This window comes from Juglans microcarpa x Juglans regia, chromosome 3S (assembly GCF_004785595.1).
Source record: "Juglans microcarpa x Juglans regia isolate MS1-56 chromosome 3S, Jm3101_v1.0, whole genome shotgun sequence".
NCBI lineage: Eukaryota > Viridiplantae > Streptophyta > Magnoliopsida > Fagales > Juglandaceae > Juglans > Juglans microcarpa x Juglans regia.
In genome coordinates this window covers 9,858,801-9,885,989 of record NC_054599.1, presented here as the reverse complement: position 1 = coordinate 9,885,989, position 27,189 = coordinate 9,858,801, and the positions used below count along the sequence as shown (strand labels likewise).

The 27,189-nt window shown below is 37.9% G+C and overlaps 2 protein-coding genes and 1 non-coding gene across 3 annotated transcripts in view; 1 reads left to right on the top strand and 2 right to left on the bottom strand.

Annotated features, from left to right (window-relative positions):
* Positions 1-20,406, top strand: part of LOC121258203 (THO complex subunit 2) — a 50,143-nt gene extending 29,737 nt beyond the window's left edge. Inside the window, 13 exon segments of the mRNA XM_041159605.1 lie at positions 9,041-9,169; positions 10,252-10,355; positions 11,213-11,229; positions 11,232-11,392; positions 11,636-11,817; positions 12,091-12,697; positions 12,884-12,988; positions 14,130-14,285; positions 14,386-14,466; positions 14,539-14,976; positions 17,279-18,436; positions 19,398-19,720; positions 20,048-20,406. Of these exon segments, the coding sequence (XP_041015539.1) occupies positions 9,041-9,169; positions 10,252-10,355; positions 11,213-11,229; positions 11,232-11,392; positions 11,636-11,817; positions 12,091-12,697; positions 12,884-12,988; positions 14,130-14,285; positions 14,386-14,466; positions 14,539-14,976; positions 17,279-18,436; positions 19,398-19,720; positions 20,048-20,117 (3,531 nt within the window). The 3' untranslated portion in view covers positions 20,118-20,406.
* Positions 4,787-4,940, bottom strand: LOC121258902. The gene has a single exon (XR_005939454.1). It is a non-coding gene; the product is annotated as a U1 spliceosomal RNA (small nuclear RNA).
* A 412-nt stretch (positions 20,407-20,818) lies between the features above and the next one.
* LOC121258204 (putative clathrin assembly protein At1g03050) lies at positions 20,819-22,545 on the bottom strand. Its single transcript, XM_041159606.1, has one exon. The coding sequence runs from the start codon at positions 22,369-22,371 to the stop codon at positions 20,902-20,904; it is 1,470 nt and encodes a 489-aa protein (XP_041015540.1). The 5' UTR covers positions 22,372-22,545; the 3' UTR covers positions 20,819-20,901.
* Between the last annotated feature and the right edge of the window lie 4,644 nt (positions 22,546-27,189).

The window sequence follows — 27,189 nt, the reverse complement described above, 5'->3', positions numbered from 1 at the left end:
ACATAGGGGACGCTTGGGGAATGAGATGCGATGAGAATTTTGTAAATAGTAGTAAGATGGTTTGTGAATAGTAGTGATATAGTTTGAGTTAAATATTTTTTGGATTTTGGAAAAGGAAAGAGAAAAAGTTGAATAAAAAATATTATAAAGTTAAAATATTTTAGAATATAATTTTTTAATATAATTTGTTTTAAGATTTAAAAAAGTTGAATTATTTTTTGATTTTTATTTGAAAGTTTGGGAAAGTTGTAATGATTACTTTGAAAAAGTTGTAGTAATTAGTTAAAAAGTATTTGTGTTTGAATGCTGTTTGGAAAGGAAATGAGATGGGATGAGATGGAAACTTTTTCCAAACATTCCCTTAGTAACAAATAGGAACTAGAAATGGATACAAGCTAATTATGGAAATTAGCCCCATTACAATCAATGACCGAAGTCCAAGAAAGTGCTAAAGATGAATCTCTTCTACTCACCCAAGGAATGCTCCCAGTCTTCAAAACACCTGCAGTTTCCCCATTTTACTTGTGTAAATAACACCCTTCCATAATTATAAGACCCCTTTTTCTCAGCTCTGTGGTGATAATTTTCAGTGGAAGCCGTCCAACCAAAGAAAGCAATCTTGGGAGCTACCTTGCATCCCTAAATACTCTTCCAAGGAAAATGGTTACTATGATGACCCAAAAGAGCCTTGTAAAAAGATCGAACCGTGAATCTCCTACTCCCATTTGGAGTTCATATCATCCTGTCCTCCACAACATTACCAACATTCGTATCATATAGCCAACTCAAAAAATCCGCAATGGTTCCAAGTTCTCAATCTTGAGCCGCTCTATTGAAACAAACGGTCTATTGAGTTGAGCCATTGGAGCAATCCATCTAATCAGCCACCATAGCCTCCTTATCACTTGATATTCGATAGAGAGTGGGGGAAAAGCTCTTATGGGCCCTCTCACCATGCCAAACATCATGCCAGAAACAAACATGAGAGCCACATGCTACTTCAAAACTGAAGAACTTGGAAAAACACCCCACTTCTAAAAAAAAAAAAAAAAAAAAAAATTCTTTACAGATATTCATCCACAACCCCACTCCATATGTACCCTTCGTTAGAATACCATTCCCCACTAACACTCCCATACTAGAGTCAACAACAACCCTATGCAATCCTCCACCTCCCTATGATACCTCCATAAGCACTTCCCAAGTAGGGCCTTGTTAAAGATCCTCAAGTTTGCACCCCCAAACCACCACAAACGAATGGGGAACAAACTTTGTCCCAAATAACAAGATGGAACTTAGCTTCATCTCCAATTCCTCTCAAAGAAAAGCACAGAAGACTTTTTCAATGTGAGATGCCACACCTGTAGGTAAAGGGAAAAGAGAGAAAATGTTGGGAGATTAGAAAGAGCGCTTTTGATACAAGTGATTCTGCCCCCTTTTGACATGTAAAGTCTTTTCCATTCTTTCGATCTTTTCTAACATGCCATCACAAATAGGCTTCGCCGTAACTTATAAAAAAAAAAAAAAAAATAGGCTTCGCCATAAAAGCAGCTCCCCAAGGAAGGCCGATTATTGAATACGACATGATTTGGCTCGCTAAAGAGCATTTTCTCATCTGCGAAGAGGAGATGAAAGATACTAACACCACTCACCGAGAAAGAAATCCTCCAACAACAACCAACGTAAGACTGAGAGCATCCATGACAATGAAAATTGCAAATAAAAAAAAAAAAAAAAAAAGGAGCGAGGGCCCCCTTGTTTCAGCCCTGAGAACAAATGAAGATACCAACAGAAGATCCATTCACCAAAATTGAGAAATAGACTGTGAAATGCAATGTTGAATCCATGAAACCCATCTCTCTCCAAAACCACATCTCCAAAGCAAATGACACGAGAAGTCCCAGTTTACATGATCATATGCCTTCCCCATATTTAGTTTGCATAATAAGCCCAACGGATCAACACACGAGAAGTCCTACTTTACATGATTATATGCATTCTCCAAATCTAGTTTGCATAATAAGGCTGGCGGACCAGCATTGATTCATCTATCCAGGCATTTGTTAGCAATGAGAAACAAATCCAGGATTTGTCTTCCTTTAACAAAAGCATATTGGGGTTTTTAATATAATACTTCCCATTACTATACATACGATTGGCAAGGACTTTAGAGATTATTTAGTACACCCCATTCACAAGACTAGTGGGGCGATAATCCTTCACATTCTAGGCTCCAACCCGCTTGGGAATGAAAGCAATATAAGTTGCATTAAGGATTTTTCTAAACTTACCAAAAGAGTGAAGTTCATTAAAAACTTTAATGATATCCTCCCAACAAGTATGGAAAAAATCCATAGAAAACTCATTTGGGCCATGAGCTTTATTCTTTGCCATCCCACTAATCACATGATGAACCTCTTCTGCCTCAAACAGTCTCTCCAACCAAATAGCACTTGAATGATCAATAGACTCAAAGGCCAAACCATCAAGCTTAGGCCTCCAAGTAAACTATTCCATGAGGAGTTCGTAATAATTGACAATGTGGCTCTTGATAATGTCATGATTGGAAAGAACATGGCCATCAACCTGAAGCATCTCAGTACATTATCCCCTTCTTTCAATCATAAGGCCTGAGATTTTTGTCTCCACGAGATCTCTTATGTCAAAAGCACCTTCTCAATCTCTGAGGTGATGAAGCTTTTCCTAGAGGACTCCTCAGCAAAAAGAGAACCAACGACCACCGTCCCCTCCAAAACCTACAAGTCCTAAAAAAGTGACTTCTTTTGACTTTCATGATGTAACACCCCGTCCCTTGAGGGTTTTAAAGCGAGAGGAACTGAATGCTATTAACCTTAAAAATGTTTACATTTTAGCGCCAAGTATAAAAGATTCTGTAACATTTATGAAAATTCAGAGTACTTTATTAAAATAAAACATCTCCAAAATAAAGTTTGTCAGTAACAGTTATTAAAGGAAAAGAAAATAGTCATGCTACAAAATTACTCAAATTGTAAATGAATAAGAGTTTTCCTTAGTGCCTCAAGCCTCAATGTCATCCCCTAAACAACATCCTCTCGCGAAGCATCTTCGTAATCTTCCTCACCTAGGGTGGGAAAATATACATAAAAATATAAAATGAGTTGAATACTCAATAAGAACCACATCACGTAGTAAACATAATAGTAATCTAGGATTCAGTTAACATTAATACTCTCAAGAAAACATTACCTCATAGCGTATGTAACCATTAACTTCAAAGCATAAAGGAAACATTCAGTCCTTAACTCATATCCTTAATGGCCATTACACACAATTATCCCTGTGTCTTAGGGTTAGTGACCCTTGTGGTCACAACTCTTTTCGTGGCTAGCAGATACGAACCAAGCCTCCTTAGGAATTGGTCATCACTAGATGCATTGCCAGTGATGCATTCCGGCGCTGTAATCCGCCCCAACCTCACGGTACCGTCTTCACTGTTATGGCTAATACATTAACCTCATCAAACACATGCAGTCATACCTGTTCATTTTCTTTTCTTTTCTTTCCTTTAACCTTATCTTGCCTTGCCTTTTATTCATTAAAATATATAGTCATACTACATAATATTCAGTCACATCATCATTCATACAATTTCATAGTCACTTGCATTTATCTTCATCATAGATAGGGATCCATGAATGGGAGCTACCAAAGAAATATATCCACCTTTATAAACCTTTACTTTACATATATGGAAAGACATGTTCATAGTCACCTTGAGCCATATGCAAACATCACCTTTATGCAGAAAACACCTTCATGCAGTTGGATCACATTCACGTTAGTTGACATGTACATTTAACATGTAATTATGTCAATTTCCTTCTTCAGTGCACCCTAAAATTAAAGACTTCGAACTCCACCTAATAAGGCTACCCATGACCTAGACCATATTGTGTCCTCAAATAATTTTCACTTTACCTCATAAATATCACTTAACCTAAATGACTAAATCCTCATTAACTTTCATGTCCAAACAATTCATGCTAAGAGCATTGGCATTGGATTGGTAATTCCAATCTTCAAAATTTGAAGAATATGTAACTTTTTAACTTTTAGCTAATCACTTAACAGTTAAAATCTACATTGGATTAGCCATCACATTCTTTATAATAATAAAATATTATTATTTTTTATTATTTATATTTCTTTAATTAATTTTTAATTACTTTTTTATTTTATTTTCATAATCTTCAATAACCTCCAACAATCATATTCATTTTCATTTTCACAATCCAACAATCTATAATCTAATAATCTCATATGTACATATTTGTACATTATCTTCTATGTAAATAAAAACCCCATATGTACAATCCATAAAAATCCCTCATCTATAATATAATAATCTCAAAATATTATAGAAAACTACAGAAAGTGCAAGACACATCATTATTCACTGCAACACATATGACTCGAACCTACTTGTAAAAACTTATCATAGTTCACTGCCACCACATATCGAATATCCTCCATTTGTCTTTTCTTCTTTAAACTTATCAAAAGTTAACTTTCATCTCGATAAAGGTTGTGACAGCCTTCGCAACCTGTGCTCAAATTACATATAATGGGTTCACCCTTGGATTGGTAAACGCTCATACTGGATGAGGTGAACATCAGAAATTCCACTTCCCAAATAATGGACGCTGAAACAATATTTAGACTTCAATGGTTCCCATGATACAACATTGATAGTAATAATATCATAAGCACATTCTCTTAGGGGCTTCTTCTCCAACTGCTTTTTTTAAGGGTCACACATGCACAAGCCTCACTTCCAAAAATTATGTAGTCCCTCCCAGTTGGGGAGACCTTAGACACACCTCACAAGTGCAATGGACATCACCAGCCTACACTATGGGGCCTTGTTGATCACCCAGCAACCCCATTCAGGTAATTATATCTCCATCTGCCTCTGATCCCTACATAGATCTCAGGGTTCTTGGCCTCAAGCTAATCATATTCTTCAACCTTATTGATACCTTCTTGCCTCTTGCTTCCCAAGTATACCAGTGAAGTGCATTGACACTGACCAAAATCTATGCAGCAGTTGTTTAACAGCATTCATATATGTCCGCTGTAAATAAATTCTAACTTGCTTGCATATGCTTGATAAACAAATTTCACATATGTATGAAAACTTATTATGATAATTAAATTCGTCATGCAGGTACTGTTATTAACTGGTGTTGCTTCAAAGCACCAAAATTAATTGCTCAGACTGCTTTTATTTTAATTTCAAAACCGCCAACTGACCTGATGATATCCTGGCGTTAAGCCATATACAGTTTGAAACACATTGTCACAACCCTTCACATGCAACATTGGTATGAGCTGAGACCACCTTCTCCAAAACAATTTTTAAAAAACAAATCCCGTTAACTAAAACAAAATATTCTTTAGTAACTCAAAACTAATCTAAAGAGCATTCTAAAAAATAAAATTAAAAGATTTCCAGATAGCAATAAAAAGTGGAAGTAAAATGGAAATTTTGAGAGAACTAACTGTGTGAAAGAGCCACATAGATACACGATATTCCCCCCATGTTTCCATACGAAGCACGATGGGACCAGCACCGTGGCCGGAACCATGGAGGCGTCCAGCACAGAGTCCGAGAGGGTACAAATTGATTGAAACCCTAAGCGAGAGCCTAAAAATTAATAATAATAATTAATAGTGGGTGTGAAAGTCGAGAGGGTGCGATACGATCAAGTCTGAGAGGGTGCCGACAGAGGGAAGAAGGAGAGGAAGAAGAGACACAGGAGAGAAAGAAGAAGAAGAGCCATGGGAGAGAGAGGGAGCCGGAATATAATAAAAGATGACATTTAGACTTGCTACAGTACTTTTCATATTTGAAAAGAATGATAGAATTACTGTAGCTCATATTTTAGATGAAATCAGTTTGACTAATTCAATGTGGGCCAAATTTGGATGATATTAGCTAAATTTGAAGATGAAAAGGCATTTGGCTAAGCCAATGCCTATGCTATAATGCCATAAGCCCTAAAATCACATTAACTCAAGAAATTAATCTTATAGTATAGTCCATGCATACTCACCTCCGTCATGCAATTTCATGCAAACCTATGACCTTATAACTTAGACTCGTAACATTGAACTTATAAACATAAATTCACCAACCCCTTGCATGCACACTCTCTGATTCGGTTCCATGATGTTGAGCTCAACTCACTTATATAAACACATGCACATGCATGGTCATGCTCCTTACTATCGTTTAATTGAGCTTAACCACATGTAAGAGAAAGAGAGCTTATGTAGAGGGGGGGAGAGAGAGAGAGAGACTTACGTAGAGAGATTAACCGAGATGGAGAGAACTTATGTTGGGGGAAAAGAGTGTAACTAGTAGCTTGGACAGTGGCAGCAACCATTGGCTCTAGGCTACATAGTGATGGACGGCAGTTTGTGGTGGAGCTACGGTTTAATCTCTATGGCTAGGCTACATAGTGATGGACGGCAGTTTGTGGTGGAGCTACGGTTTAATCTCTATGGGACGCCACTTGCCCTGATTGGGAATAACCTGGGTTTATGATTTTGTTGGTGAGGAGATGGTGGTGATGTGGTGGATGGGCTTGCCAAGAGGGGGGGTGGAGCTGCTACACGGTGGTGGTGGAGGTAGGACGTTCATAGAGGAGTTCACTGTGGTGGAGTAAAGTGGTGCCCAATGGGTTCATTGAGTTGCTCTGTTTTTTGTGGTGTAAAATAGGGATGTGGTGGCTTGCTGCTTGAGGTATTGTAATACTCGTTTTTGGGTCTTGGTCATGTGGGCCATTTACAATGGGGGATAGCATCGGGGCAACTGGGCCTATGCTGGGCTTGGGTGCCGACACCATTGCTGGACAACGTGTGGCAGCAGGACACATGTATATAAACAGTGGTTTCCATTGCTCTCGATTTGAGGTGTGTAAAACAGAGGCCATGTGGCTTGGTGTCTTAGAGGTGTGCTGCCGTTGTTGGTCTTGCACAAGGCTGTGTGTTGTAGGAACCGTGTTGAGCTTTGTTTGCTGTTGTCGTGATGCTTGTGGGAAGGTGGAATCGGTTGGGGCGGCTTGCGGGTTCGTACGTGCGACGGAGCAAGGTGGCAGTGGAGTGGGGAGTGGCTTGTTGGCGTTGTAGTTGGGAGGTGATCAATGAGGGATGGAGGGGCTGCTGTAACCGATCAAGAGAAAGAAAACCTTGGCAATGGCTGGAAGAGCATGCGGTCTCATGTTCGTTACGTATGTCTAATTATGCATATAGATCTGAAGCTTGATTGCCATCCTGGTCGGGTCTCCATCGGTAGTGTGGGTCTTCCTGGTTTTTGATGTGGTCTATGCAAATTTACAATGGCCTCCGCTAGTTCGTAGGTGTGAGACGAGGTGGCCTGCTTCGGTTGGGTGTTGAATGCCCTGCTCTGTTCTTGATTGATGAAAATTGGGAATGTCGTGAGCTGAGGACGTGTGGTTGCCAGTCCCTATGGTGCAATTACTGTACTGGAAAGGTTGGTTCTGATGGTGTTGTGTTGGTGCTGGGAAGCAGTGACATCACAGTTGGAAGCAGCAGCTCGCAGTGGTATTTATAAGTGGTGACAAGTGCTTTGTTTTCTACATTACAAAATAGAGCTGTTGGGTTCATGGTAGTGCCGTGTGTGGTGCAGCTTCCGGTGGTGCAGTGTTTACAGCAATGGCTATGCACAACCGGCAAAGGAGCAGTGGCTTGCTGAGGTGTTTCAACAACCTTTTAATGACGGTGCAATGTGCATGCGTTTGTTGGGCGACGTGAACCTGTGTGGTTTCTACGATGGTTCGTAAGTTGCTGGTGACATGACGAGGCTACATATGGTGGACGCGCAGCTTGGTTTGCACTAGTTGGGTGTTGATCATGCTTGCTCTGTTTTGATTGGTTGGCTTGCTGGTTTCTTTGTCATGACCAGTGGCTTGTGATTGAGACACAGTGGGGCTGCATACATGGTTGCCACCGTGATGCTTGAAGGTTCCCCAGGGGGGGGAGCTAGGGCTGCTACATGAGGAAGGTTGGGCAGCATGCTAGGGAGAAAGCAATGGAAGCGCAAGACAGAGGGCTGCCTGGTGGCTTTAACCATAGACTCGAGGGGAGAGAGAGAGATGTTGAGCGGCAGCCCTAGATCAGGAAGAAGGAAGCAAACCAATGCGCATGGGACTGTAGGTCTAGGTATTTATAGCAATATGGTAGGTTTTTGCAACAGGGTCATGGGTCCTTTCCTATGGGTCTCGGGTCTTGGGCTTATTTTATGGGCTTGCCTATAATTTCATGGGCCAAGTCACTTAACAACCCTAATGGGCAATCTTAAATCCCCCAATTCATCCATTACATACTTTTGGGCTTTTAAATAAATTCTTGGGCCTAATATCAATTAAATAGGGGCCCACTTGGTCCATAAATATTAAATGGGATTTAACCTAATTTTTGTGCTCAATAAAACCCATTAATCCACCATAATAAATTTTGGGCCCGTGACCTATTCAAAATAATCCAATAAATCTTGATTGGGTAGCTCCAAAAATATTGGCTCATTAATAACATCCAAAATCTTCCACTAAACCTTAACGGGCCTTAAAATAAACGTTGGGCCTACAAGCCTAATTAAAATTGCACAATAAACCTCAACTAGGCTTCTAAGATTTCTAGCCAACCCTCAACAAAATTATAACTCATGGGCTTATCCAATATGGCCCATTAAACCTAATTTAGGCTCAATAAAATTATTCATATTCCGACCTTAGAAATATTGGACTGGGTAGTCGCACATGATTTGGCTTACTTTATTAGAATCTTTTCTTTTGGATAGGTTCTACCAACTTTAATATATTTGACTTTCATGATTTTCATGTATCCTTTTAACCCTGTATGTGGGTGTCAATCTTATATACATTCTGTGGACTTTGGTTACACCTTTTGTGCTTTATAGTGATAATTATTACATATCAAAATTTAGTTATTGATTGGAATTTTATTATATCAGGAGCTTATTCAACAAATGGCAAATGTCCAGTACACAGAGAACCTTACTGAGGAACAGCTGGATTGCATGGCAGGTGGTGAGACTCTTCGTTATCAGGCAACTTCTTTTGGAGTAACTAAAAATAACAAGGTATTTCCATTTTTGCCTGCACTATTTTTTAGGTGGACCTTAAGCTGTCCTTACAAAGTGTATTAGGAATGTAGATTGACTCATGATTCCTATGAATTGGTCAACTCTAGTTTCATGTACATTAGGTAATTATACATGCATTAACACACTTAAAGAGGATTCATGATTCCTATGTACATACAGGTGGTTTTTGTGTGTAGTTTAAGTTTTCCATGTGTGCCGACCTTTGAGAAATTACATTTGGCAATTACACACACATCAGTACACAAAGATGTTGCTTTTACCAGAGCTACGAGGTTTTATTTGAATTGGCGATTTCTATATTTACAGTATGTCTCATTTAGTAGCCAGAAGTTTGTTCTCACCCAACTCTTAGGGCATGTTTGGGTAATGAGATGATATGAGAATTATGTGAATAGTAGTGAAATAGTTTGAGTTAATATGTTTTATTGGGTTTTGGGAAAGTAGAGAGAAAAAGTTGAGTAAAAATATTGTAAGTTAAAATATTGTTAGAATATAATTTTTAATATTCTTTTTGTTTTGAAATTTGAAAAAGTTATATTGTTTTTTGTGTTTTGTTTGGAAGTTTGGGAAAGTTGTACTGATTAGGTAATGATTAGATGAAAAGTTTGGAAGATTTGAAATTAACAAGTGTTTGTGTTTGAGTGATGTTTGGGAAGGAAATTATGAGAAGTTTTGAGATGACACTATCTCATTTCCCAAACAAGCCGTTAACCACCAAACCTCCTTCCAACCCATGTAAATAAGTGAGAACCCGGTATTTTAATTTTCATTAAGTTGAATGTTGTTGCTGCATTGTGTTTTATCCAGATGTTCCCAGACTTCTTGCTTTACCCTTTTCCTACACTATCCACGTTGTTTTTGGAAACTTTGCAATATTTCATGCACTTGACTTGTAACAAAGATACCCTAAGCCAAAATGTAACTTTTTTATTCCTTTTTTCTGTTAAAAACTGCTCAAAAATTTTAGGACCGTTAAATTCACCTTGATTTTGCATTAGACTTTGCTGAGTTTAATATTATCTTCATGCTAAATTTCTGAGGTTGACATGTCTGTGCAGGCATTGATCAAGTCGACTAACAGGCTTAGAGACTCATTGCTTTCAAAAGATGAACCAAAGCTGGCAGTTCCTCTTTTGTTACTTATTGCTCAACATCGTTCTGTGTAAGCTTTAGAACTCTATATGTTATTTATTCAGTTGAGTAGTAAAAATATTCTTCTCCCTAGTCAGATCTTGGGCCCAAAAATGAGGGCCTTAAACTTGTTGAGTGTTTGTGTGGATGGGTGGGTTGTGTAATCAGCAATGTATTTGTGGGTGTCACTCGTTGTAACTCCAAGATGTAGCAACACTGGGGAAATTGGATTCATTTTAAAGATGACTCATTGGGGGTAAAACTTACGGTGTTCAAAGCTTAAAGATTCCAGGCCCAAACAGCGGCCTTGGAGGCTGTCACAGTGCTGTAATAAACTGTAGTATTTCAAATCGTTCTGTCTTTATAAGTATTTATCGACCCTACCCTCCTAGCTAATGTACAATATATTTATAGTCATGCTTTATAATGTGATCTTGTCATAAACAGATTTTTATAAAAATGTTTGCAAAGAAATTAGCATCTGTTTCATATATAACAATCCCTAAACTGTTTTCTTCAACAATCAATCCATCATATATCTATCATAGTATCACACGCAAATTTTGACCAAGCCTGAAGAAATTCTTACCTAGCCTTAATAGCTGTGCACAATGAAGAAAAGTCCTTTTGGCTCCTTTAGTTTCTTTGACAGAATCTTTCCCCTTGAGTTTCTTTGACAGTATTTTGGTTCCTTGCCTTCTCTAGCCCTTTTTTATAAATAAAAAGGACTTCAACTTGTAAGGAATTGTACTCTGGTGGGATACTTTTTTCCAGCCCAAGTTGGTTGCCATGAGATTGATGTGTTATATATCCTGCTAGTGAGTCTCATCCAGGGACAGAAAAGAGAGAAAACAAAACCAAATTGCCTCATTCTATTATTTTTTGCAGGGTTGTCATTAATGCTGAGGCCCCTATATAAAGATGGTTAGCGAGCAGTTTGATAGATGCCACGGCACTCTTCTTCAATATGTTGAATTTCTTTCTAGTGCAGTGACTCCAGCATCAGCTTATGCTCAGTTGATTCCCTCGCTTGATGATCTTGTCCATCTTTACCACCTTGATCCTGAGGTATGTCCTCTCTCCTTTTCTCTCTCTGTGGCTACTTTCCACCCTATTTAATCAAAATGCTATACTTGTGAGGGCTAGTATGCTTTATATTTTTATCTATTTGCTGTCTAAATCTATATTTTTTTCATTATTTTGATTTTATGTGAAAATTGATTCCTCGGGTGATTTCGTTGGAGTATCATCTTGCTTTCCTTCTTCTGTATTAGTAACATCCTTCGTATTGTGTCTCTTTCCTTCATATAGGTTGCTTTCTTAATATATCGCCCTGTAATGAAGCTCTTCAAGTGTCAGGGGAATTCTGAGATCTTGTGGCCTTTAGACGACGGTGATGCCACAAATATTGCTACCACAATCATGGAGTCCGAACCTACAGAGTATTCTGGCAATATGGTTCTCGATCTTGGCTCTCCAAGGAGGCCTATAATGTAATCTTCTCGACCAATATTATCTTATTATGCCTTTTGTGAAAACCTACTTGGCACGAATGCTCTGATATCTAGGCCACTGCTATAGATAATTGTTGTAAACATGCATAAAAGTATCACATGTTTGTCTTTAATTTGCTGGCATTGATGGCATTAGTTAGCATGACACTGTAGTTTTTATCTACTTGGATAAACTTGAATGCTTTATATGACCCTTCTTTTTGAATTCTAAATTCTAACAAGTCATCTTTTCCTTCCATGAATATCATGCAGGTGGTCAAATCTTCTTGATACTGTCAGAACAATGTTGCCTTCAAAAGCCTGGAATAGTCTGTCTCCTGATCTCTATGCTACATTTTGGGGGCTTACTCTCTATGATCTTTATGTTCCAAGAAATCGTTACGAGTCTGAAATTTCCAAGCAACATGCTGCCCTTAAGGCTTTGGAAGAGGTTTCTGATAATTCAAGTTCGGCAATCACCAAAAGGAAGAAAGACAAAGAGAGAATCCAAGAATCTCTAGATCGCCTGACAACTGAACTACATAAGCATGAAGAAAATGTTGCATCTGTTCGTAGACGGCTTTCCCATGAAAAAGACAAGTGGTGGAGTTCGTGCCCTGATACTTCGAAGATCAACATGGAGTTCCTTCAGCGTTGTATTTTTCCTCGCTGTACTTTCAGTATGCCAGATGCTGTCTATTGTGCCATGTTTGTGCACACTCTTCATTCCCTTGGAACACCATTTTTTAACACAGTGAACCACATTGATGTTCTGATATGTAAAACCTTACAACCTATGATATGCTGCTGCACTGAATATGAAGCTGGAAGACTTGGAAGGTTTTTATGTGAGACACTAAAGATTGCTTACTATTGGAAGGTAATCACCCCTTCATCTTGGTTTCATAAGTATTGCACAGTTTATCCTTGGTGATATTTTTGGATGTTACCTATATATTAGACGGCATTTCAATAAAACAATTGAATGTTACGTCATATTTTTCTCCACTTTTCTTTTTTTAATTCTTGATATTGACCTGTGCTTTGTCTGATTTTTGGGATCCAGAGTGATGAATCCATTTACGAACGTGAGTGTGGAAACATGCCAGGCTTTGCTGTGTATTATCGATATCCAAACAGCCAGCGAGTTACATATGGGCAGTTTGTTAGGGTTAGTTCTTTGTCTTGTACTTTGAAGTGCTTAACATTTCCTTGTTAATTCCACCATGTCAGAGAACTCAACAGTTCGTTAGTTTATGTAGCATTCTCTAAACCCTCTATAATTACTGTTAGCTTGTTTATGGCATCTCTTTCCGTGTTTACTTTTGATTAAGCCCTTGACAGGGATATTACTATTTTTTAGTTTCATTCAGTTGCTTATGGTTTTACCATTTATGATATTTGTTGGGTTTACTTTTGAGAGAGGCCTTGGCATTGGTGTTACTGATCCTTCTTTTGAGTTAAAAGTGTTACTGATCTTTTAGTATCATTTTATTGCATTGGGATACAACTAGAGGGTATGCGAACATGATTGGCTCTGAAGGAGTTTAAGAGTTCCCAAATATCTGCAATGTTTCAAAAAGTTGTTGAAGTTTAGTGATTGGTGACCTTATTTAGGAATGAAGACTCATGGCTCTCGTAAACTGAATCTACAAGGACTCGCATTCTAGCAGAAAATGCTTGATGATAGGTCATTGTAGAGTTAGATGCTTGTCAGGTTAAGTTCCAGTAAGTCTAATGTTGGCTAATTCGTTAATAATTCTACATGCATTTGATCCGCAGTGATGCTTCCTCATAATGCTACTTCTGTAAAAGTGTAGTATTGTTATATATCAGGGTTAAATGAGACTGTTTTCTTAGTTATATGGGGTGGATTGAAGTTATGCAAGAAACAAAGTAAATTCAATTATAAGCTCCACCTTTCATTTAGAGTTTGTTGGCATTTTTCCTTTTTTGTGATCATTTATAAATTTAAATTTTTTATAATGATCAGTATAATTCTGAAAAATCACCTGCTGTATCCTTTATGTCATTAAGGTGGTCCATGATATTCTATTTGACACGTGATAGAGTTCTTGATTGAATCAATAGTTGATCTACCTCAAATATGTTTTGTTATTTTGTAGAGTTTTTTTATGTTGTCATTTTGTCTCAAATATGTTTTGTTGCATTATTTTCTACCTCCTTCAATCTTTTAGCATGTGAAATAGTACAACTAGTCTATTACTATCATCATGTATGTCAGTTATGATGACGTTTTCTTTTTCTTTGCTTGGCTTAATAATGTTGCTAAGTTGCCTTGTTGCTGATAGGTACATTGGAAATGGAGTCAAAGGATCACGCGATTACTGATTCAGTGCTTGGAATCTACCGAGTACATGGAGATACGAAACGCTCTTATATTGTTGACAAAGATTTCTAGTGTTTTCCCCGTCACCCGAAAGACTGGTATAAACCTTGAAAAGCGGGTATGAGATACGTTGGATACTTTGCTATTTTATCATGAATTACACGATTAATTGTGGTAAATGTATAGCATTTTTAATTGTATTTCTATGTTCCATGTAGGTAGCTAAGATCAAAAGTGATGAAAGAGAGGATCTCAAGGTGTTGGCAACAGGGGTTGGTGCAGCTTTGGCTGCTAGAAAGGTATTCTAGAACTTTAATTGTGTATTATCTGCAATTTTATCTACATGAACTAAATGTCGTTTCATTCTGCAGCCTTCATGGGTTACAGATGAAGAATTTGGCAACGGCTATCTGGATAACAAGCCTGTACCATCACTTTCTATCAAGTCTTCAGTTAATTCAGCACCTGTGCAAAGCAGCTCTTCCATCAAAATTTCTCAAAGTGCCGCAGCAACCCCACATTCTGATTATGGGAATTCTGTGAAAGATCAGCTATTAAAAGCAAAGCCAGCAGATGGGAGGTTGGAAAGAACAGAAAGTGTTACAGTTGCAAAGTCGGATGCTGGAATTCTAAAAGTAAAAGGTGGTTCTTTAATTAACGGATCGGATGTCCAATCATCGTTGCCCTCAACTGCTTTACAATCTGGTATTTCAAGATCAATGGAAAATCCAAAGCAAGTGGATGAATCTGTAAGAGTAGTGGATGAAAACGTGGCAAAAATTACTACTAAGAACTCAACAGAATTTGAGGTATTATTTGAAATCTTGTCTTTATTCAATTAATGATTCCTCATTCATACTCAATTATGCAGTCAAATGTAGCAGCATCACGTGCAGTTGGTTTCACATGTAGGCATGTGAAGTATTGAGATGATGTTGTCATCTGATCAGGGGATTGAAAGTGAATTTAGCAGTGTACAGTGTTAGCAGGCCCCTCTCTAACAGTGTACAGATAATAGGTGCTGCCAAGTTCCACATTTAGCAATTGTAGCATCCTATATATTTATGTGTTACTATGCTCTGAGGCTTCTTTTGGGTTGAAAGTGAATTTAGCTAAGTCAGAGGCGGTTCTGCCGAGACTCTTGGTAGCATTTTGGATGCAAGGTATGATCTTTGTGCATGAAATACCTTGGCGTCCCCTTGGCACCTCTTTCAAGGCTAAATTGGTATGATGTGACTGAGAAGATTGACCGTTGATTGACTGTATCTTTCCAAAGGTGGTTGGATTACGTTGATATACCCTCTCTAATTTTCCAACATATTGCTCATCTTTGTTTTCCCTCCTTGTTAGTGTGGCCAATCAAATAGAGAAGCAACAACGAGACTTTTTATGCAGCGGGCTAGGTTAAGAGTTCAAATTTCACCAAGTGAACTGGGCTTGTGGTGTGCTCTCTAACATCAGATCATGGTTTGGGAGTTCAAAACTTGCTTCTGTTCAACCATACCCTTCTAGGGAAATGGCTCTGGTGGTATCAAAAAGAGAGGGAGGTTCTATGGAAAGTTTAAATTTGGGTTTGCTTGGGATGGATGGTGTTCTAATGAGGTACAGGGGTCATATGGCATGGGGATATGGAAGAAGATAGAAGACGATGAGGGTGTTTTGTTATCATGCTAGACTTGAGGTGTCATGCTAGACTTGAGGTGGATGATGGCTCTAGGATTAGATTATGGCATGATTTATGGTGTGGTTACAGGGGCTCATCAAGGAAGCTTTTCCAAAGATGTATAGTATTGCATGCGCTCAAGAAGCTTCAGTGGAGTTCCCCACAGTGGAGTAAGCTTTTTTCAGAGTGGCCCAAGGTTAGAAATTGAAGCCTTCACAGAGTTCTTCAACCTCTTGTAGTCTACAGATAACATCTGGAGGTGTGGATAAGATGCTTTGAGCCCCTACCAAGAAAGGGAAGCTTACTGTCCGATCTTTCTACAAGGTAACCTATTCCCTTGGAGGAAACTTTGCCGGACCAAGACGCCTTAGCAACCTCCTTGGGGAGAATTCTCACCGTGGACAACCTAAGGAAATATCACATCATTGTGATAGATTGGTGCTGCTTGTGCAAAAAGAGTGGGAAATCTATAGGCCACTTTTTCCTCCATTGTGAGATTGCCAATACATTGTAGAATGACATTTTCAGATGACTTGGGTTGACTTGGTTTATGCCCTGAAAAATTGGGGGTCTCTTTGCCAATTGGACAGGGTTATATGGCAGTTCACAAATTACAGCAGTACAGAAGATTCTCTCTATTTGTCAAATGCATTGTATTTGGAGAGAACGATGACAGACATTTTAAGGACTGCACCGGATGCTGGAGGAGCTGAGTGTTTTTTTTTTTTTAATATTTTGTTCTTTTGGGTAGCTTCTATAGATTGTAACAGGCTGGGTTTCCATGACTTTCTTGTCTCTTTTCCTATTTCTAATTAGGTGTTCCTCGTGTACTGCCTATGTACTGGGGCAATGCCTTTTATACTTTAAACACGTGCTGCATGCTTCAACTAGTCACCTTTCTCCTCTGCTTTTGTTCTAGTTAGTACATTGCTGGCAAATACTCAACAGTATTAATTAGTCATTCTTGTAATTGAGAGAGCAAATAAAATAAAGCATGTGAACTACCTCGTTATTAGTTTTTTTTTACTACTGAACTCCCTCATTATAGAAAGGACAAATAAGTTGTCTTTTCAATATGAGAAACTTAAATGTTGCGAGGTATGAGTTCTGGCAGTTAAGGCAATGATAAAATGCAATTTTATCATCTTCTAATCTGGTAGTGCTCGCCCATGATCTCTTCATTGCTGGTTTTTATTTTCATAAAAGAATTGAACTTTTGGTTTGTTGTTTGAAGTGGGTATAGAATAATGTAGTCTTTATTATTTTGGCACTTTTGATCTGTTAGTTCACTTGCATCCTGTGATGCTGCATGGCACGATTGTTTCTGGACTTTGTGAAATAAAATCTATTAATATTCATAATTACTGTTGTTATTTTTCTCCATCATCTGTTTCTATCTCAATCATATATTTTCTTCCCTTTCTAATGTCAATGTACTCCATTGACAGTTGAGAGCTTCGGCAAAACGATCAGCAACTACTGCATCACTTACTAAGCTACCAAAACAAGATCTTACAAAAGATGATGGTAGATCTGGTAAAGGTGTTGGTAGAAATCATGGCTCTTCAACTGGCGACAAGGATCTTTCAACTCACGTCTCAGAGGGCAGGCAGGCTGTGACTGTCAATGCTTCCTCTTCAGTCACTGCAAATGGTAGCACAGTTTCAGCTTCAGCAAAAGGTTCAACTCCATCTGCTAGAACATCATCTGATATCCATGGTAATGAATCCAAGACAGAGAGTGGAGCTTCCAAGTCTTCTGAGATGAGGGTTTCTGCTGTAAAGGACGATGGTGCTGAAGTGTCTGATCTACCAAGGCCCCCTTCTCGTGGTGTTCATTCTCCTAGGCATGATAACTCTGCAACTGCTTCCAAGTCTAGTGATAAGCTGCAAAAGAGAGGCAGTCCTGCTGAAGAACCTGATAGACTCAGTAAACGCCGTAAGGGGGATTCTGAAACAAGAGACTTAGAGGGTGATACTCGATTGTCTGATAGAGAGAGGTCTTTAGATCAGGGAAATGATGAACAAAGTCTCTATAGGCCCACGGATAAGCCTTTGGATAGGTCAAAAGATAAGAGTAATGAAAGATATGACAGGGATTATAGGGAAAGAGTAGATCGTCCTGATAAGTCCCGTGGGGATGATATTCTTTCTGAAAAAATGAGGGATAGGTCAATTGAAAGATATGGAAGAGAGCGTTCAGTTGAAAGACCTCAAGAGAGAGGTACTGATAGGAGTTTTGATAGACTTCCCGACAAAGCTAAGGATGATAGGAACAAAGATGACAGAAGTAAATTACGGTACAATGATGCATCTGCTGAAAAATCTCATGCTGATGATCGTTTTCATGGTCAAAGTTTGCCTCCACCTCCACCCCTACCACCTAATGTGGTTCCTCAATCTGTCAATACTGGTAGAAGAGATGAAGACGTTGATAGAAGGTTTGGAGCCACAAGACGTACGCAAAGGCTATCTCCAAGACATGAAGAGAAAGAACGGAGACGATCTGAAGAGAATTCCCTGGCTTTGCAGGATGATGCAAAGCGTAGAAGAGATGATGATTTTCGAGAGAGAAAGCGGGAGGAACAAGAGGTGCTTTCAATGAAGGTATGCATCAGCCCTTATATAGTACTATAATTATCTTTTAGATTCAAAAAATAACTATGATGATGTGCTGGGTAATCGTCTGGCAAAATAATTGAGTCGTGCTAGAATCTGTACTTGTTTATGATCGTTTGGCTTGATCTTACTCGTGTTTGGTTCTTGAATTTGCTGAAGAGTGGAGAATCGCCTTTTTATATGGTTGTGTTGTTATACAGGATTGTGTTACAACTTACAACAGAGGTGTTGCACATCCATCCTACTATTTTCAGTTGTCTACCAAGTAAAAAGAATTAAAAAAAGAAAAGAAAAGAAACTCAAGCTTTTAATTTTGAATGGACTTTACCGTTGAATTTTTCCATCTTTTAGCGAGCTTACTTTTGAAACTTGTCTGGTAAGGAGCTCTACAGACTACAGCTTCAGTTTCACTTTTGCTTCCTCTAGACAAAGTTATATCTTTTGACCATTCATGGCTACGTAGTGTTGGAATTACTGGCTTACATGTACTATTGACTTCTGGATTTCTAGCTTATATTTACTGCATCCCTACTACTAGTTTGATTTTCCTTTCAAATGGTTTGTGCATAGTTTATTGTTGTTGTCGTCATCATAATTTTTCATATCTGTGCTATGCTGTTCCTTTTTAGTTTGTAATCGCATGATGCATTGTGTATGAATGTACCAGCTATTGGTTCAATATTCTAGTCATAATAGGAATTATGGTTTTTCCTACCCTCTTCCCTTTTCTTTGATCTCCACCGATTCAAGTTTTTTTTCCCTTTTTCTTTTACTGAGAAGTTCTTCAGTATTCATTGTTGTTACCTTTGCTCTATATAGTTTCATTTAGTGTTAGCTATTTGCTTGTTATATAATGGATAGATTTACTTTTCACAATACACCATTAGCTATCAACATTCTCACTATACATTGAACAGGAAGTTCTCTAAATTCTTAATGCTGCATGTAGGTAGAGGAGAGGGAAAGAGAAAAGGAGAGGGAGAGGGAGAGGGAGAAAGCAAACCTTTTAAAAGATGACACAGATGCAAGTGCTGCTTCTAAGAGGCGGAAACTTAAGAGGGAGCATCTACCAGCTGGGGAAGCAGGTGAATATTCACCTGTGGCCCCACAACCTCCTTCCCTTGGTGTTGGTGTGTCACAATCATATGAAGGAAGAGACGGGAGAGATCGGAAGGGAGCAATGATCCAGCGAGCAGGTTACATGGATGAATCAAGTATGAGGATTCATGGTAAAGAAGTTGCAAGCAAAATGACCCGTCGTGAAACAGATGCGTATCCTTAAAATTAATTCCCAGAGTATCATGCATATATCTGCACACCTGGAATTATGCATGCATCCACACATCCATCCATACATGCATAAAGCGTTTTAGCGTCTGTGCTGCATTTGTCTGAGTGTACTGTGTCTTCTCAAAGGTGGTTGGTGTCATCTATTAAAAAGTAAGTTGTTAATTTCTTCCTAGCATTGTCCAATGTATTATGCTTTGATAAAGTTTGTTTGGTGACATGAGCCATAATGGAAAAGACTTGAGCATGAACCTAGTCATAAAATGTCATAGCATGTTTTCCATTGGCAGTCCTTAACCATGCATGATCTAGGGTCTATGACCGTGAGTGGGATGACGAGAAGAGGCAAAGAGTTGAACCGAAGCGGAGGCACCGGAAGTAGTAATTTTTGAAGAGAGATGCTCATGTAGTGCACTTAAAAGGCTTTTGTTCCTTTCATCCTGTTCTTATTAGTGAATTTACATTTGAATTTGCTGGCTGCAAGTTTCACTTCCGAATTTATCCCCATGATGGTTAACTTGTACCAGACATTTGAAATGGTTACAGACTTTGTTGGCTCTCTCTCATTACTAGCTCCATGAGTTCAAAATGGTAAATTAATTCATACAATGTACAATATTGTAAATACTGAGCACCCTGTAATCTTATGCGTTTTTTACTGGATTTTACTTTATTTCCTCAGTCAGTCTTGCCAGAAATGTAAAAAATAGTTTTGAGTGACTTTTCTTTTGTTAGTTGATATCTACTGCACAAAATGTTTCACAGAATACTGCAAAACAACCCTCCTACTATTAGGTCTCGTTTGTTTTCGTAATTCATTTCATCTCATCTTTATTTAACTTTTAATTTTAATCTCAACTCATCCGTGAAAACAAATGAGGCAGTGTGGTAGAAGTTGGTGCTTTTAGAGTTTTGGATTTATATTTCTCTTTATGATGAATTATCACGATGGCCTGCGTATGCGATCAAGGAAAGACTATGAATGATTGATAATATCAAAGAATAATATTAATAATAACTCTTCAAAGGCAGATGATGCCTTGGATAAGTACTTGCTTGCATTATTTTCTAATTTAATCGCCTCATTAGCTAAATCATTAGTTGTATCAACACATCTGCAATTACCTGCAAAAACTCTCGCAAATCTCGGGAATTTTACAGAAACTTCATGCGTCCATGATCATTAATGATTTGTTCTGGTTATATCCATGGACATATATGTTGTTAATCTCAAATGATCCATAATAACTAGGCATGCAATGAGGCTGACTGAAAGGATTGATGGCATTGGGCTTGCATATCTGCATCATCTTCCATGTATTATTACTAGCCTCATATCCTCCTTGTCCATTAATTCTCCTCCAATTTTCAGTATACTCGTTCAACAAGGCTTTTGGAGGAGTGCATGAGTACACATTCACAGAAGCTTCTAAAAGAGCCTCCCAGTCCCATCCAACCTTTTCATCATCATCATCTTCGAACTTGATCAACGGCTCCATCTCTTCCTCATCCCGCCCAGAATTTCTTACCAAATTAGTATGGTCTTCTTCTTCTTCTTCAGAGTTTTCCCACTTGCTAGCGGTAGTATTTTTCACCATCTCCCTCCAAACCACCTGTTCTTCAACATCGTCTTGATCTGTAAAAGTCGACTCTGACGATGACCGTGATGCTGGTGAGGACGAGGACTCCGTCATCTGCCACATTCCATTGAAGAAAGTCTCGAGAGCTGTGATTTGTATCTGTGGAATCCGATCAACGAAAGGGTATTCGTAAGACCCACAAAGTCCTTTGCACTTACCCCACTCGTAAAACTCACAAAGCTGATTTGCCTGGACCGCCGCTTTCTTGTACACAGCAAACGCCGACATACAACTCCGGTATGGCAATTGGAAAAGATTGTCCAAAACCACAACTATCTCCGTTCGGAGCATCATGTAACAACTGAAACTATCGCGAATGATGTGTTTCATGGCTGACCGGACAAGAAAGCTTCGTGCTGCCTCCGCTGTAGGCCTGCAGTCCATTACGCGATCGATGAGGCTCAGGAGCTGTGGCAAAACTACAAGCAGTCGTCCGACTTCCTTCATCTTCTCACGTAAAGTAGTTCCGGGCAGTACTTCTTGTTCTTGGTCTTCTTCGTAATCTTCTGCCGGCCTGCTATCTAACGCAAAGCAATCGAGAGCTTCGTCGAGGAGCTGAGCGTAGGACCTGATAAAAGCGGTGTATTCTTCAGATGCCGAGGAAGAAGAATCGTCCCGGAAGCGACATGGGTAGAGAGTGATCAGGCCGTTAGATCGAGCCCAAAGTAGCTCCGACCGAAATGAGCTTTCCTCAGGTACTGACCTGAGTAGCCTGTGAAAAAGAAGTAGACACTTGAGAGCAACACGCCAGCAACGAGTCTTGCCAAAACGGCGAGTGAAGCCGAGTGAAAATGCTCGCAAGGAAGATGGAGAAATGGAGAAGATTTTCAACAGCTCCAGGATGCACTTCTCCGGTAACGGTAAGTCGTCCGGAGCCGTTGCTTTTACGATGATTAGATCAACGTCGCAAGAGCCAATTACCGTAGCAATTTTTGCATAACTTACGCAGCTCTTCTCTCTTAAAACAGTGAAAACTCGCCGGAATCCCCTCTGCATGTTGCGTTTGTGTTCGAGAGAGACAGTCAGAGCTAGACCAGAGAGAGTACGTGTTTCAAGAATGGAGGGACGGCAAGAGGGTTTTGTAGTTTAAGATCAATGGGGGAAACCTAAAGAATGACGAGATGCGCTGGTTCTTGATTCCCTTGAAAAAAAAAAATATGTTGTCTTTGGTAGCATCGAATTATGCTACAACAAGGTACACTTTCTTGTATTTTACCAGGAACCACAGCTCTACTATCATTGGCTAATCAGGAGGGAGTACCTCATACATATATATATATATATGTTTATTTGTAATAAGTTATTTTCAGCGAAAATGAATATTTGTTGCGAAAATGAATCTGTTTTGTCGCAAATAATTATTATCATCGCAAATAATCCGTACCAATACTTAGTGGGTGATCGAAGATCATGAGAAACTATTATTGGACTTAATTACAATATTACCTTAGGCCGTTAGTGCTCCTAATTAATAGTAATTCTGATATTGAGAAGATGTTCTTCAATAGATATTAATCATAATATTATATATAGCTCAGCTCTTGGTCTTCTTCTGGTTGTCCTACACAATGTAATTCCTCCCCCGTACGTACCTAAACTCCGGTTATACTAATAACCATTGACATGTGGAAAACAAAAAAGAAAGCAATTAATTAATATTTTCATATGATATGAAATTAATTTAGTGATGGACCATCGACACCTTATATTAATATCTCATATATATATATATATATATATTAAGGTTAATTAATCACCTTGTGCATGCAATATTAGGGTTGACAGAAACAAGGTTACATGATATCTAGCTAACAATATCTAATTATGCTAATATATGGGATCATCAAGTACACATTAATGTAACTGATCTAGTTTATGATTGTGAATTGTAATGGTTGTAAAAAGAAAGTTGGATCTTCTTATGACATTAATTAACTAAAAGTTGAATGACTTGGAAATCTAATATAATCAGTAAAGACAGAAACAGCGACAAGAAAAATGACATCTCAATTAATTTGTTGTAGTTTTGAGGATTAAGAAAATGGACCAAATGCAAAAACAGACTCGAAGAGAGAAGTAATACTGCCATAAAGAGATTCCATATATAATAATAAATCTACAAACTAACCTGACTTTATAGGATATGTTAAATCTATTTTACAATCTAACGTATCATATGATCAAACCATGTTAGTTTATTGATTTACTTTCATATGATCTTTTTATAGCTAAAGCATTTCTCTTAATTTAAAATTTAGGTTTGGTTCAATATATAACATTTAAAATGATCTGTTAAATATCAATTTTTAATCTTAAAAGTTCTCAAATTTTTTTTTAAATAAAAACGAGATTTAGGATTCCTAGCTTTAAAATAGAACTAATATTAACCAACCCTACAAATTATTAGTCGAGGAGACGGATCTTATTCCAGGACAGCTTTTTATTTTCCTCTCTAAAGTGACTTCATTAGAGAAAAAACATTAGTACAAGAGTAGATTATATTACAAACCATTTCAAGAGGGAGGGTCATTCCCACTATGAAAAGCTAATAAATATGGTGGTATTTCTATTAGATAGATTTTTCCAAACTTATTGCTGTAATATGCCCATTGCGCTATTAAATGCGCACATCAATTTTTTGATTGATGTATCTTGACTGCTCTCCATTCTTCCAAATTTTTTAACAAGAATCTGGTATCCCTTGCTACTCTTTCTGATTCCCAATTGTTTGATTTTTGTGGATGATTAATGTTGTTGATAACATTCAGTGAATCCCCTTCTATGATCACTTTTCTGATATTTCTTGTGAATGCTTCTTGAACTCCTATGTAGGCTGCCATCGCTTCACTCTGATTTGGATCTGTACTCCATACAAACCTAGTCACTACAAATTGAACTTCTCCATATTTTGACCTACAAACTGCTGTTGATGTACTACATGTTGTCTCACTGCAGCATCAAATGTGATGGAATAGGTGTCTTCGAATTCAGGTGGTTTCCAGTTCCAATTTGAATTGAGTTCTGAGCATTTTCACTCCCATGCTTTACAATGTTCCTGATACATGTATAAGGTTTTTTTGACAAATTGATCTACTGCTATGTTGTTGTTTGCATGAATCTTCTGATTTCTAGTGAACCAAATATTATCCATTGTCACAATAGCAAAGATCTGAAAATGATGTGCTTCTTCATCAAGGAGATTTAGTTTAGTAGGGTTAAGAATATTTTCAATCCAATTCCTAATCCCTAAAGGTTTGAATGCTTCTAGGTCTAGTGGCCAAGGTGATTGTCTCCTAAGAATTCTTGTGAAAAGGCAGCTTAGAAAAAGATGCTCATTAGTCTCCTCTTCCTGATGAAAAATAGGACATAGTTTTTGATCCTCAGAAAGTGTTATAAATCTACTAAGAAGGCTCTTAGTAATTACAATGTCATTTAACACTTTCCAAAGGAAAAGCTTCAGTTTATCTTGAAGATTAAGGGACCAGAGTTTTTTTTCATGAGGGAGTGAGATTTGTTGAATTTTGTGCATTTTGTTGAAGGACAATAGCTGCATAAGATGGTTTTACAGAAAAGGCAAAAAAAAAAAAAAAAAAAAAAAAAAAAAACCCCCGACGTATGTTGAGTCCATCTTGAATTGTCCTGCTGATTGTGATAATGGTGCTCAGTTAGATGGATTTTCCCTATTTCAGTTACTGTTTCTTGAGTAAAAAGGGCCCTGTAACATAATTATATTCCATCTTCTTGGCTCCTCAAGAATGAGTTCAGAAAGTGTCATTTGAGGGTCTTTCCATGTTTCAGGTGTTTTTGGTTTTGGAGTGAAACCATCAGTAGAAGGTAACCATGGGTCTGTCCAAAATTTGGTTCTTGCCCCATTGTTGATCTGGATACAAAGATTTGAAAGGATGAAATCTTTTTGTTTGAGAATGCTTTTCCAGAAACTGGAATCTATTGGCTTTGCAGATATATTGTTCCAATTTGAGTGTCTCATGTATTTTTGGATGAGCATTTCTTTGCATGTGCTTGTTTCCTTATTGATAAGGTGCCAGCTAATTTTGCTTAGAAGGGCTCTATTTAAGTTTGCTGTTGTTCTCATTCCTAGACCTCCTAAGGATTTAGGTTGACAAATTGATTTCCAAGATTTTGGTGTAAGATTGTGAATTTTGTTAGTCTTAAAGGCCCACCAGAACCTCATTTGAATTCTATCAATTTGTTTGGTGATTTTCTTAGGAAGCCAAGTAGTAGCCATAGTATAGGAAGGAATTGTACTAGCTACTGACGTGATGAGAGTTGTTCTACCAGCTTGAGAGAGGAGCTTTGATTTCCAACCAGTCAGCTGATTCTAAATTTTTTTAATGATTTCTTGACAATGTTGTTTCATAGGAACCCCAACATTTAGAGGCAGACCTAAGTACTTGATTTTTGAATGGGAAAGTTTAAAGTTAAAAACTGCTTTAACTTCTCTTATCAAGTTACTAAACTGAATGGAAGACTTGGCTGAGTTGATTTTTTGGCCAAACCAAGATTGATAAATCTCAAGACATTGTTTAAATGCCTAAGCATTTTGAGCAGTTGTTGTGCCAAAAAGAATTAAATCATCTGCAAAAAGCAGATGGGAAAAGTAGGGCCCATTCCTACTGATTTGAATCCCTCGAATAATTCCTATTTGTTCTTGTTTGACAATCAATCTAGAGAGAACTTCACTGCCTAAAATGAAAAGGAATGGTGAGAGTGGATCACCTTGTCTAATTCCTCGAGTTGGATGTTCAAATCCATGAGGTTTTCCATTTATCACAACTGAGTAAGAAGTTGTTGTGATGCACTCTTTAATCCAATTTATCCAAATTGATGAAAACCAAGACAATTGAATATATGTAACAGAAAGTTCCATTCCATAAAATCAAAAGCCTTTTCCATATCAATTTTGACAGCCATAAGGTCTTTTTTTCCTTTTTTGTGTTTTAGAACATGAAAAGCCTCCTGAGCAAGTATAGTGTTTTCTTGGATTATTTTGCCTGGAAGGAAAGCATTTTGGGAGGGAGAAATGATTTTTTTATCACTGATTTGAGTCTGTTAGAAAGGATCTTGGCAATGATCTTGTACCTGACATTAGAAAGACTGATTGGCCTAAAATGATGACAGTGCTGGGAGATTCAGTTTTTGGAATGAGAACAATGTTTGAATGATTCATTTCCTTTAGCATACGCCCTGAGAAAAAAAAAAAAAAAAAAAAAAAAACTCTTAATAGCAGCAATGAGATCTCCTTTCGCAATTTCCCAATACTGTTTTTAGAAAAAATCAGTGAACCCATCTGGACCTGGGGTTTTAGAAGAGGGAATTTGTTTAATTGTTTGAAAGATTTCTTCATCAGAAGGTAGTTGGCAAAGGAATTGACTGTCAGTCTCTGTGATTTTATCAGGAAAAAGATGATCAAGGTCATGAGTGATATGTGGAGAAGATGTTTCAAATTTTTTTTTTTTGAAATGATTCAGAAACACTGTTTGGATGTTCAGAGGATTGGAATCCTACTGGTTTGAGTTGTTTTTAATACATCTAATCTCATTCCTTTTCCTTTTGATTGTGGAAGTCATATGAAAGAATTTTGTGTTTAGATCAGTGGTGGTTAACCAATTGATCCTTGATTTCTGCCTCCACAAGACTTCCTCTCTTTTTAACTGTTCATTGAGACATTCTTGAATATAATTATCTTGTTGTGTGTTATTCTCATTGGGGATTTGAGATTGGATTTGAATTAACCTATTGGACAGATCTTTTATACAGTTTTGAATGTGTCCAAAATGGTTAATGTTCCACGTT